General features: G+C 44.8%; 1 protein-coding gene across 5 annotated transcripts in view; it reads right to left on the bottom strand.

The window, feature by feature from the left end:
• The window catches only part of Wasf3 (WASP family member 3), a 93,525-nt gene that overhangs the window by 30,622 nt on the left and 50,698 nt on the right, over window positions 1–12,205 (bottom strand). For all 5 annotated transcript variants that reach the window (XM_052754499.1, XM_052754496.1, XM_052754500.1 and 2 more), the window contains exon 3: window positions 1,313–1,455. In XM_052754499.1, coding sequence (XP_052610459.1) covers window positions 1,313–1,445 — 133 coding nt within the window. In that variant the 5' untranslated portion in view covers window positions 1,446–1,455. The remainder of the gene's footprint in view (window positions 1–1,312; window positions 1,456–12,205) is intronic.

Raw genomic sequence — 12,205 nt, 5'->3', positions numbered from 1 at the left:
TAATACAACATTCTGCTGAATACCACAGTTCAAGGGGTAGCCTGGTTATTAAATTTTTAAGTTTAAGTCCGTTTTTGTTACTTATACTTTGTCAGCAGACATTCTAGCTACAAACAAGAAAATAAACTTGCAAAAATACACAAAAGCAAATAGAAATGTGTGTCTATCGTAACTTGCAAGAGATTTTCCCCCTGTAATTATATAAATGTATATATTCTATGAATAACCACTACCCCAAAGTCGACTGTAATTAGCTTAGATTTCTGAGGCAATCCATTTCAAAATACATGTTAATCAATTTCCAAGTTATGTTTTCCATAATTTACAAATCTCCTTAAAAACATCAGTACCAAATATAATTCTTATAAGAAATAGTCATGTGCAGTAGTTCTTTTCCAAAATAAATACATTAAGGTACACATGAGTCAGTCAGTCTCTCTCTCTCTCTCTCTCTCTCTCTCTCTCTCTCTCTCTCTCTCTCTCTCTCTCATACACACACACACACACACACACACACACACACATCTACCTTCTGTGCTTAAGGCTACCAGAATACAGAATTTCATGGAGATTTTCTAGCTCTGACCAGTTCCTACAGATTTTAAGTGTGAAAATCTGTCATCACTAAAAAGGAGTGGAGACAAGTGAGAAAAGAAGGTCAGGACGGAAAAGTCAAAGTGGGAGAAATATATAACTTCAGAAAGCTTTGAAGAAAAAAGCCTTTTCATGCATAGTTGAATTCCCAGAATAATCCCTTGAATATTTAATATTAACTTTCATTGACAGAGTGACGGAATCTTTCCTTCCTTAAGGGTGTATCCATTATCAATCAACTACATATATGTCTAACACACATGACATGCATACAATAATCAGCTTACCTGTTGATTTTCTATTTGGAATTGGGCACAGATCTGTTGAACACCAACAGCATACTCTTACACTGCGATGCTAACTAATTTTCAACCTAACAGGTTAAAAAAAAAAACTTGGTCCTGTCAATTTAACAAGGCAGTTCGCTAAAGAAAAAAGTTTGATCTACAATCAAGTTCATCTGAAAAGGCATTAAAAATGAACACCATGCCAAGTCTACACCTCTGGTCCTCTCTAGTGATGTGCAAGCTCCTGTTTCCATGATGACAACTCTAAATGCAGAGGCAGGCTTCAGGAGCCTAGGGCAGACACACTCATTGGTCACGGCGGATGGAGGAGGAGTCTTATTGCCACAGCTGCCACTCTTGAGTCAAAACCCACTGGGTAGTGTGAAGTCCATAAAATACTGCCAATAACTGGGGACAAAGTGGGGACTTACTCAGACTGCTTAGCTGGCGGATGATGGCGGCGAGAGTGCTATTAGTTACACATTCAAGCTCACTGGTGATTCCTTCCGGCAGAGCGCCGCGGCACAGGTGCCGGGGCTCGATGTTCCTCTTCACTAAAGGCATGGCTGGCAATCTAAAAATTGAAAAGATATATATGGTCTTTAAAAATAAAAAAAGGTCATGGTTTCATTTAAACAAACCTGGAGTTTTAATTATTTTGGAAATGGACTCTTGGCCAGGAATTTTAATTAGCCTTTCATTCCTATGTGAAAGAATTGGCTGGGCGATACATGTTTGATTACCTTAAAACTTCACAGATTTCAGATATACGTAGAATTCTCCTTTAATAGAAGAATACACGCCGGGCGGTGGTGGCGCACGCCTTTAATCCCAGCACTCGGGAGGCAGAGCCAGGCGGATCTCTGTGAGTTCGAGGCCAGCCTGGACTACCAAGTGAGTTCCAGGAAAGGCGCAAAGCTACACAGAGAAACCCTGTCTCGAAAAACCAAAAAAAAAAAGAAAAAAATAGAAGAATACACTGTTCCCGGTACAGGTAAGAGCCTGAGCACGTGAATCATTCCCTCGCTCCCTCTCCACTGAAATGACAGCAGACAGAAAAGAAAAGGGGCCAGAAAAACAAAAACAAATTACAACCGGGCATGGTGGTGCACGCTTTTAATTCCAGCACTTGGGAGGCAGAAGCAGGCAGATCTCTATGAGTTTGGGGCCAGTCTGGTCTACAAATCAAGTTCCAGGACAGCCAAAGCTGTTTCAAAAACAACCAAGACCCTGTCTCAAAAGCGAACAAAAACAAAAACAAAACAAAACAAAAACAAACCCATTAGTATTAGTTAAAGCAAAATACATACAGAATTCTTCATACATCTCTCCCAATGCTCAAGGACGCTTTGCAGTGCTCCTGTTATTATCACGGGGTGGGGGACTGCTGGCAGCCAGGAAGGTCTCTGAACGTCCCTTCCCGGTCACAGTTCCATTCTCATTCCCTGAGACCCTGAGTGTCTGGCAGGTGTCCCCAGTCCTTTCTGTAGAGTTTACCACCTATGTATGAAGCCTCTAATCATATGGTTTAGTTTTTGATTGATTCGATATAACCGGAGTCATACCAAGTCTTGTGATTTTTCTTTTATATAATGTTTGTAATACTTGTTATCAGAATCAGTTTATTTAATTTTCGTTGCTTTATAACAACAGGAGGAAAACCTAGCCAGTTTCCTGGGGCCAGTGAGGTCACGGACCTTAGAAAAGAGTCTACAACTGCCACTGCTAGAGCAGCGTAACCCCTAACTGAAGTCTAAATCTTATCTTTCTATCACAGAGAAGTGTAACGACCACCCCTCATCAAAGACAACTCTCTTTACAGCGAATGGAGACCACCAGAGAAAACCACAAAGGAGTGCAGAGATAACAGATTGCGGGGAGTTCAACTCCAATGGATATGCACAGCTCCTGCATCTATGGCTCAGGGAACATCGAGAAAGGAGGGGCAGAAAGACTGTAAGAGCCAGCATACCAGGAATTCCACTACGAAACAGCCTCTTCTAGAAATGGCCACATAAACAAGGCTGGAACAATGGCAATATCAATGGACAGGTCAACACTGGAGGGGCGACATTTTGCAGGGTCCCACTCTAGACAACAAACTACAAGCAACTGGTGGCTTCTGGGAGAACAAGAATTAGCCTCTCCTAGGGATGAGCCCCACACTGGTTGTCCAGTGCAAGGTGGTCAGCCTTGAAATCATACGTATACACCAATAAAAACGGACTCAGCAGGGTGTACACATAGAGTAATAATCAAATAAAACGAGGCTATCAATTTGAAAGTGGGGGCATGGAAGGAGTTTGAGGGAAGGTGCCTGGGAGGGACTGGAGAAAAGAAAAGGGGGAATGATGTAATTCTACTAAAATGTTTTAAAAACATTTTAAAAATTAAAAAGACTCCATAGCATTCATTTTTATGGGTTTTCAATACTTCTATGGAATGTCCAGAAATATTTGTGAGTATTCATGAAATAGACTACATATTATTTCTTTCTTCCTTTGCTGTTCAACATCTGTTTTCCCACATCAGCTCTGCCTATGCCACAATTTACTTACACATTCTACTGTGGAATGCTTTTGAGTCATTTTAAGTTTGAGTCAATTATAAAGGATGCTGCTTTGAAAAATAAACACACACGTGGACACATACAAGTGCACCAACTGTCAGGTTTCAATGTCCTTCAAAGACTCAAGTGTAACAGTCCTAGAATCTGAGGCAATGCGATGAGGGCAGGGTAGAAACTTTAAGAAACGGGGTCCAGGACTCGGTCACTTCAGGAGTGCCGCTGAAGGAGGCTGGCAGACTTTAGTCACGTGCCCCTCATTGCAAGGTTCTTAGCAATGAGGTAAACAGTTTGTCCCACTATTGCCTCCAAGACACGTTACCTCACTAAAGGCCCGATGCAACATGCCGACCAACTGTGGAATGGAACCCTAAACTGTGAGCCAAATTAGGGTTTCCTCTTTGATGACTGACTCCGGCGTTTTCTAACACACCGAGAAAAGCTGACAGACACAGAACTGAAAACAAGAGACAGGAAGTCGCCGCAAGACCTGACGGAGCACAGGCAGATCGCAGACAGACGAGGCTGTGCCACCTGAACTCCAGAACATTCCCCGCCCTCGCTACCAAATGTTCAGGAGTCAGGGGCACCGGGTACTAAAGAAATGGGAATGGAATACAAGAAAATTAGAAAAATGGCTTTTAAAAACTGCACTTAAAGATCCTTCTTCCCTTGCTGGGAATCCCCTCTTCCGTCCACTCAGCATGACGCTGGGCACAGGAATAGAGATGGGAAATGCAGACAGTCAGTAGGGCAAACATCTTAACTGCCCAGAACACTACACGTCGGAAAACTCCCTACCCAGAGACTGGGATATTTCCCCCAGGGAACATATGAAAAAAAACTATAAACACTGACACTGGTTTCTCCCTACTAAAATGACAGCCAGGTCACCCTGCAGTAGCACTTGTCAACAGTCGCCCAGGCACACATGTTCAACCAGCTTTCGGGGCCGCAGATTTCAATAAAAGGCAGTCACAGCAGGAAAGAGCTCCCCAACAGGACCCGTTTCCACCTGTCTCCCCCCACAATATATTATATATTTTTCAACAAAGAACTGCTTTCCCAAGAGGAGATGGGATTCTTTGGTTTTTAAAACATTTTTTAAATGTTTTATTTCATGTGTATGAGTGTTTGCCTACATGTCTGCAGATGCACCATGTATGTGCAGTGCCCCCAGAGGCCAGAGGAGGCATTGGAGCTGGAGCTATAAACAGTTGTGAGCCATCATATAGGTGTGGGAATTGAACCCAGTCCTCTGGAAGAGCAGCCAGTGCTCTTAACTGGTGAGCCATGTCTCCAGCCCCCACACATAAATTATAAATGCAATCAGAACTCCACACTCATTGAAAGAGGTTTATGAGTTTCATACATCGCTCCTTATGCAACACTAGAAAATCCAACCACTGAGATGAATTTTCAATTTCATAAGCTTCTCCTGTTGCTTTCCCAACTTCCAGGAAGAGAAGCCCAGTACCTAGATGACTCTTGTTAGCAGTTAAATCAGTCCTGACACACTGATCTGGGATTCCTATGGCTCAAGAGAGATTAATAACCTATGTTTAAGCCCATGTAGTTGAGTTTTCGGTTACCTGAAGCAAAATGTCAGCCAGTACAGTAACTAAATGGCATGCTGCGTGGACAGAAGCCAGGAAGTCGCATGCGCGGATCAACCCTTGATTCTCTTCATGAGCTCAGAGTCCACTGACTCCAAAGCAATAACCTTCTGATCACCTTCCAGGTACCCGTGAGATGCATGGTGCTGAGGATGCAACAGTGGGGCGAAGATGCCAATAAAAGCAGAGGTCGGGGGCTTATGAAACCTTGCAAGGACATGGTGCTGAGCAATCTCAGGGCTCATGGGCACTCTCTGTGACTGTGACTGATGAATTTAAACCTAGGGAATGCATGGCAGCCAACTTCCAAAGAGCCCATAACAGAGACTATGTGAGGGAAGAGGAGGAGAAGGAGGAGGAGGAGAAGGAGGAGGAGGAGGAGGAGGAGGAGGAGGAAGAGGAGGAGGGAGTCAAGCCATGAAGAGTTAAGGAAAAGTTTTGTTGAATCACAGCTTGTTATTTGCTATTTTTGCCTTAGTCTACCATGATGGCAATTGAGCACACTGATGATATTTCAGACCAAACTACCTCATCCATTCTGGTACGTGTCTATGCACATCACTTCACCCATCTGCACGTCAGATGCCTTTCTAAAAAGTGGGGACAATGACATTTCCCCAAGGGGAACTGGGACTGTGTGTGCCTCCACACACACATCAATCACTCAGGAGACTGACTAGTATGAAGTAACACTAAACAGTAACTGGTCATAATAACTGCATTTATACACCAATGATTATGATTTTAATTATTAGTCTCACGTAATGAGAACAGTTGGCTGACGAAGGACAGACCCAAGAAAACTCTCAGCATTATTTGCAAAATATCATTGAAGAGGTACATGTTCACTGTGGGTGTGCTAAAATATGAAATTCCAGATAGTAAAGTCTCTGAGTAAAGGGGTAAAAGATTTATTATGAATTAATGTTTACTTGTGGGAGAATCATTTAAAACAAGGCGGTAAGTTATCACGGTGAGCTACAAAACTGGGGTTCCTTACGAGGAAGAAAAAAGAAGAGAACCCATCAGTATGCCTGTGTTGTGTGACACTGATCCCAGGAGATGGGTACAAACATCCACTCCCTCCAGATTAGGGAAGCAGACAGACCAAAGGACACCACTACAGTCAAGCGTGCTGAACCACGGAGGTGACTAGTGTTACTCAGGAGCAGAACTGACTCACCCAGTCTGGACGACCACTCACAAAAGCTGCTGCACAACCTGTGGCTGGAAGGTTCCTCCCTGGCGGCGAGCTCTCACGGTGCCAAAAGGTACTAGATAGTTGCTGGCAGAGAAAGGTCACCAATGTTTCTACCCAGCTGTGGACTCGACCGGTTACAACAATGACCTGCCAGGTACGCTTGCTGACACAACAGTAGCATGACTTTTGTGGGAATAATCAACTTTCTTTCTATTCCTTTCCATAGGAGGGGGCTCAGGCCTCGACTGTAAACCTGGTCAAGAATCTGTGGCTGGTGATGTCATAGGCCCCAGGAGAAAACCCACTACTGCTGTTTTGTGAATGGACACGAATTGCCTTCTAAATGTTTGTGTTTATATCCACAGACTAGCTCTGCTCTCGGCCTTCATCAGAGGAGCTCCTTTTTGCAATGATGGGGTGAATGCAGACTCACAACTCATCAAAGCACTGAGAGTCACTGACTGGTATGCTCGATCCACAAGTTATCTCTACCCACCTCCAAGGCTGGAGAACATCCTGGGAGGAGGTCCAGGAGGAGTGACGTAAAACAGCATCTGGTCACGGCACTGCCTTTGCGCTCCTGAACTCGCCACAGCTGTGGTTACCTGCATAAAACCTGCACAGGACTGGGCTGGTCACCGTGCTATCATGCATGGAGGAGGAGCCAATGAGGCCCATCCCTCCCAGACTATGGGACTATAGGCAGCTAATGGGTGCTGGGGTGAAAGGGTGGCATCGACTGTAATGGGATTGCCCATGATTCATGAATAACCTCCACGGATGCTCATGCAAACAATCTTCATTTAACTCTGTGAGACACACACATGCACGCACATGCACACATGTCCCAAGGGCCATGTTGGGAAGGAGGATGTCAGCAGGACAGGGAGGTGGGTGAGACACAGATGTGAAAATGACCGAAGTTCTGTGTACGCGTGTATGAAACTGCCAAAGAATTGAAAAAAAAAAAGGAGCGGCAAAGGCAGAAGAGAGGGCCAGGGCTTCTGAAGAGGAAGCTGGGGAGATGATGAAGCAGAGGCCAGACAGGATCGCGCTCCCAAGGCCTGCTGAGACTGCCTAACACTCACTGCCTTCTCAGTCCTTTATCCCCCACGAAGTGTGACACTTGGGTTGGACATCTGTTCAGAATTCAAGGCCAAACTTTCAATCTTGGACCTGCCAGAAACGTGGTCGGTACAGAAGCCTTCCGGACAGGAAGGAATCACCCACATCTATTTGGGCTGAACCCTAATCACACATGTATCGCTGGTGCCTCACTTTCAATCTATACCTTAGCTAAAATGAGAGATCTGGGTTCCATTTTCTCCAGAGCCAATCACTACCTCCCAGGCTGGGGGTTAAATGTGCACACTTGTTCTTTCGGCCAATCAGGCAGCTGGCTTGGACTGATTCCCACCAAAACAAAAACAAAAACAAAAATGTCTCCTACATAAACCTGTACAAGTCTGTGCCTTCCTATCCCATCCTGCCAAAGGGTACAACATCTTCGTCGATCCGAGTGGGCTGCTGGCTCATGACTTCCTTGGGAGATAGATGAGATAGATGTAAAGGCTAACCTGAGACTAACAAAATGTTTTTAGGGCACAAATGAGAAAAGTTTAGCGCCTCATAGTCCAAGTGGAACATGGGCTTTTCAGCCCACCCTCCCAAGAGCTGCCAATCCCTAGAAACAAACATCAACTAAGTGTGTTCTTAAGTGCAGCTCTCCAGAATGAGAACCTCATACCCACTACCTCCTTTGCCAGGTCCCTGCCCTGGACTACTGCCCACCTCCCCTAAACCATTCTGGGCCACCTGGCAAGACCGCTACCCACAGCCCCCATAACCCAAAGACCACAAAGTTATTCAAACCAGCAAATTCCGAGTCTGCCCTACCTCAGAGATTCTTTCCCACAGAGACTATGATGAAGGTCTTGTTCAGGGTCCCTGTCACCCTCACCTCCTGATAGATCAGGTGCCTCCCATTCGGCATGGCCAACCCTGCCCTGTTGGGAACTGTCTTCGTAGTGGTGACTGTCTCAATGGCTGGGGTCCCTGCATCTGAAGTGTTCACTCATCACACTATACAGCTACAAGGAGGTCTGAGGATGAGGAAGACGCAGCAACTTGACACTTCCTTTCTTCCCACTTGAAACGCATTCCTGCAGCCTGCAGGAATGTCTGTGACTATTACAGGGAGGCCTGCAGCTGCCTTTGCTCCCAAGTGATCCAGATCTAAGAATTCTGCTCACGCCGATGCCACCAATGGCCCTCAGCACAGCCTGATTCCGGAAAAAGGAGTCCGTTGGTTATTCAGCCACATGCTTATGTATCGTTTGTTTCCTCTGCCCGCTGCTGTTCTAGAATTTCAGCCTTGGCTAGTCTCTCAACTGTTTCTCCCGTGTCTCTCTCTCTGAAGCTCCCCCACACACGTAAACACTGACAACACACACACGGGACTGGAGTCCCTACCTGCAATTTTAGCAAGATAGTTTTCCAATCCCACCGTAAGCAACACTTTCTGGGCCAATGTGAAGTCCCTGCACACTTTTCCCAGGTTGCCTTTATTTTATCTGACACTAATTCAGTCTTGAATTAACTGAGCACAAGAATGAGAAAGGAAAACCAATGCTGGGTTGGTCCTTACCCCTGAGAATGCTTTACAAATGACAAAGACAAACAGTTGATTAATCCAACTGTCGCCCACAGAAGAGCTCAGCACGAGTCTCTATTGGAAGAACCAGGATGCATCAAACCATGCTTTTAAGTCTGTCTGTCTGCTAAGTGTGAAGCAAAGGTTGCCAGAGAAATTTTTATGGGTTATCAGGGGCTTTGTGAGGAATCAGTGTTAGCGGTACGGTTGATTTGTCCCACTTTTCTGGGAAATGGTCTCAACTTAGCGAGACAACCTAGATCCCAGAACTGTGAACTAGATCTCAGACTCCTAGGAATCTGGAAGTGGGACCATGATGCCCAGCTTGGAGTGACTGCGCTCTTTAATGGAGGAGACGGACAGATCTCCCTGCATGAGACAGATGGACAAAGTCTGCAGTGACAAACTGGAATGCAGAAGCAGGCTTTGAGATCTCATATATGCTCAAGCCATGCCCAGTGAGACAGACCACTTCCTGTTGCCTACAAGTGAAGATGCTCCCTCTCCAGTATCTAGCCTACAGGCCACCACGTTTCCCACCATGATGATGATAATGGACTAAACCTCTGCACTGTAAGCCACCCAATTAAATGTTTTCCTTTATAAGAGTTGCTGTGTGCTGCAGGTCACAGGAAAATGTAATGGAATCCAGCTGCTATCACAAAAGCTACTACTCGGAAAAGTCTTTGACTTTTCAAAAGGTCAAGCCATGGCTTAAGAAGTCTTGGAGATATTTTAGCTTTTGTGTATGTATTAGCTGATTCCTACAATGATTTTCTTGGATGCTATGTGTGCTTCCAAGAACTCCTAACAGTGTATTTATCTAAAATACCTGTCAAGCATCCAAGGCCAAACGATCCTCTGAACTAAGGTAACATCCTTATGGAAACAACGCCTGTCTCCTAGGTCAGGCGGATAGCTTTATTTCTTGGGCAATTTTAGCTGAGACCCTCCTTTCTTATACAGCCTAACTAACTTTATAGACTCTGCCATCTCTTCAGAGAAGGCCCTTGGTACAAAGCTTTCGGTGTGTCACCAGGTCTTGTTGGAGACCACACACCGCCAAGGGATTCCCAGAATGAGTGCAGTTCCGTCAGCTGAGCCAGCAGCAGTGCATGAGATAGGGCTGCTCAAGTCAGAGCAGCACCCGAGACAGAGCCAACAGGAGCCCTGTGAGCATCAGGTCAGACCTCCCAGTCTCTACTGGAGTGGCAGACTCACATGGCCAGCCGACTGAGCGGAGCGGAAGCCGCAGCCTGGTGTTCACAGTGGTGACTCAGCACGTGGGTGCTGGTCAGAACCAGCACAGCTGCGATGAGAATGGTGACAGGAGACAGCAGAGGAGGAGCCGACAGGAGCTGCTGCAGGCGGGCAGTAACCGACTTGTCCACCCGCCATGCAGAGCGAGGTAGTCTGGTTCAAAGGTTACCGGACAAGCTAAGTTGGGTTTCTTAAGCAGGTCATGATAAAGGCATAAGACCTTATGTTCTGCAAATTAACAAAATTAACCCCCCCAAACAATGTCCCACAATGCGAGAGAAACTGAATACGAAGCCAGTAAAAGTGCCTGTCTGAGGCAGTGGTTCCCATGAGCTGGTCCAGTGGATTCCTGCACAAGGTCTCAGGAAGTGTGAGACTTTAAATATGATAACTAAAAATTCTGAATTACAGAGTCTTTCTGGAAGGATAAAGAAAGCCAGATGAACTAACTCATCAACTGGGAAGTGGGCATCCCATCATCCCACTCAAGCCTCCACGCGGCCTACAAGAAAAGGGTTCCACCCTGCTAGGTCCAGTCTACTCCTATGCTATAAACCTCAGGAGACAAACTTTCAGCTTGCTGTTTCAAACACGTGTCGGCTCCCTCCCAGAACACATCCACATGATGTAGAATACCGGATGACACTCATCTTCAACTACATTAGCAATGCAGTACCTAACACCTAAACATTTCTTTTCTTACGTTTCTTAAATTCTTTTTAAATTAGATTTTTTAAAAAGTTGCTTATAATATTTAGTATTTTTGTCTATTCCTATATGGTAAAGCAATATTAATCTTGGCAGTATTAACTTTTAATCAAGTTATCTTTCCTGGGAATTAGAGCAGGCTAGTCCATGGTTGTAGCTCTAAGATCAAGCCAGCTAAAAGATAAACTAAAATTAAAAGGCAGTAGGTTTTTTCAAAGACTCCAAACAATAAAATAAGCTCATAGGCTACAAGTAACTGTCAGTACAGGAGGAAACAGGCAATCAATCAAGCATTTTCAAAACTGTAAATTTTGGTTGTTTAAATGATCTGTTTCTCTCATTTGCTTTGCGAGCCTTCCAGGGTTCTTGATTATTTTAATTTTAGATTACTCCTGGGACCTGTTACATGTCATGACAAATACAGACCAAAAAAACCAAATCTGGATGAGACTGGCTAGTAAATTTTGATAGGATCCAATAATTGTAGTTTGTTTTCTAATGGCTTTACCAGACATGACCATCTCCTGAGGAGTGGCTGGTTGTTCTGCCCAGCACCTCATCTACATCAGGTCCTAGGAATGAAACATTCCTGGTGATGGGGACACTAATAATATTTAATAAGTTATATGCAGTCCTCACATGCACAAAATGTTGATACATGGCCAAGAGGGGGGAACTGTGAGCCGAAGTCCCCCCAAAAGCTCACTGGCCACTGATCCTTCTGCAAGGCTGACTGACCGATCAGAACCTCACTGACTGCAGAGAGGTTGGAATACTGCAGGTCCAGGACCTAACTACAGTTTATCTTGTATGTACAACATACAACATACCTTCAGCCCGCTAAACAACTATTCCTTGTCCACTTCTGTGTCTGATCTTCCATGACTAACAGAGGAACCTCCTGGAACAGATTAACTTAACAAAACCCTACTTTTCATCAGGCAACATCTAAGAAGCCACCAAACAGCATCTGAAGTCACAGCTGAGACTTCCCAGCTTTGCTGTAACCCGAAGCCTAACATTTTCCATTTGAAAAATGCTTTGATTTATGACTGTCTTTGTTCTGTTACTATAAAAACATCATCAAACGATCACAATATTGGAACATATTATTTAAGATAACCTGAGTCTGTGTTCCTGGGCCATGGTCACTCACATTTCACTCTAGAACTGACTGCCTCTTAACCCTTGTGAGGTGAGAGTTGTGTCTTTGGGCCGAGGGTTCCTTCATGATAAAAAAAAAAAAAACAACAAAGAAACCAAGAATAGAGGGACTGCAGCTCAACAAAACAAGGGCACATGCGAAAACCTTGGCCAGCA

The sequence above is a fragment of the Peromyscus californicus genome, unplaced genomic scaffold (genome assembly GCF_007827085.1).
Source record: "Peromyscus californicus insignis strain IS unplaced genomic scaffold, ASM782708v3 Scaffold_2__1_contigs__length_46816999, whole genome shotgun sequence".
Lineage (NCBI taxonomy): Eukaryota > Metazoa > Chordata > Mammalia > Rodentia > Cricetidae > Peromyscus > Peromyscus californicus.
This window is presented reverse-complemented; position numbering and strand designations above follow the sequence as displayed.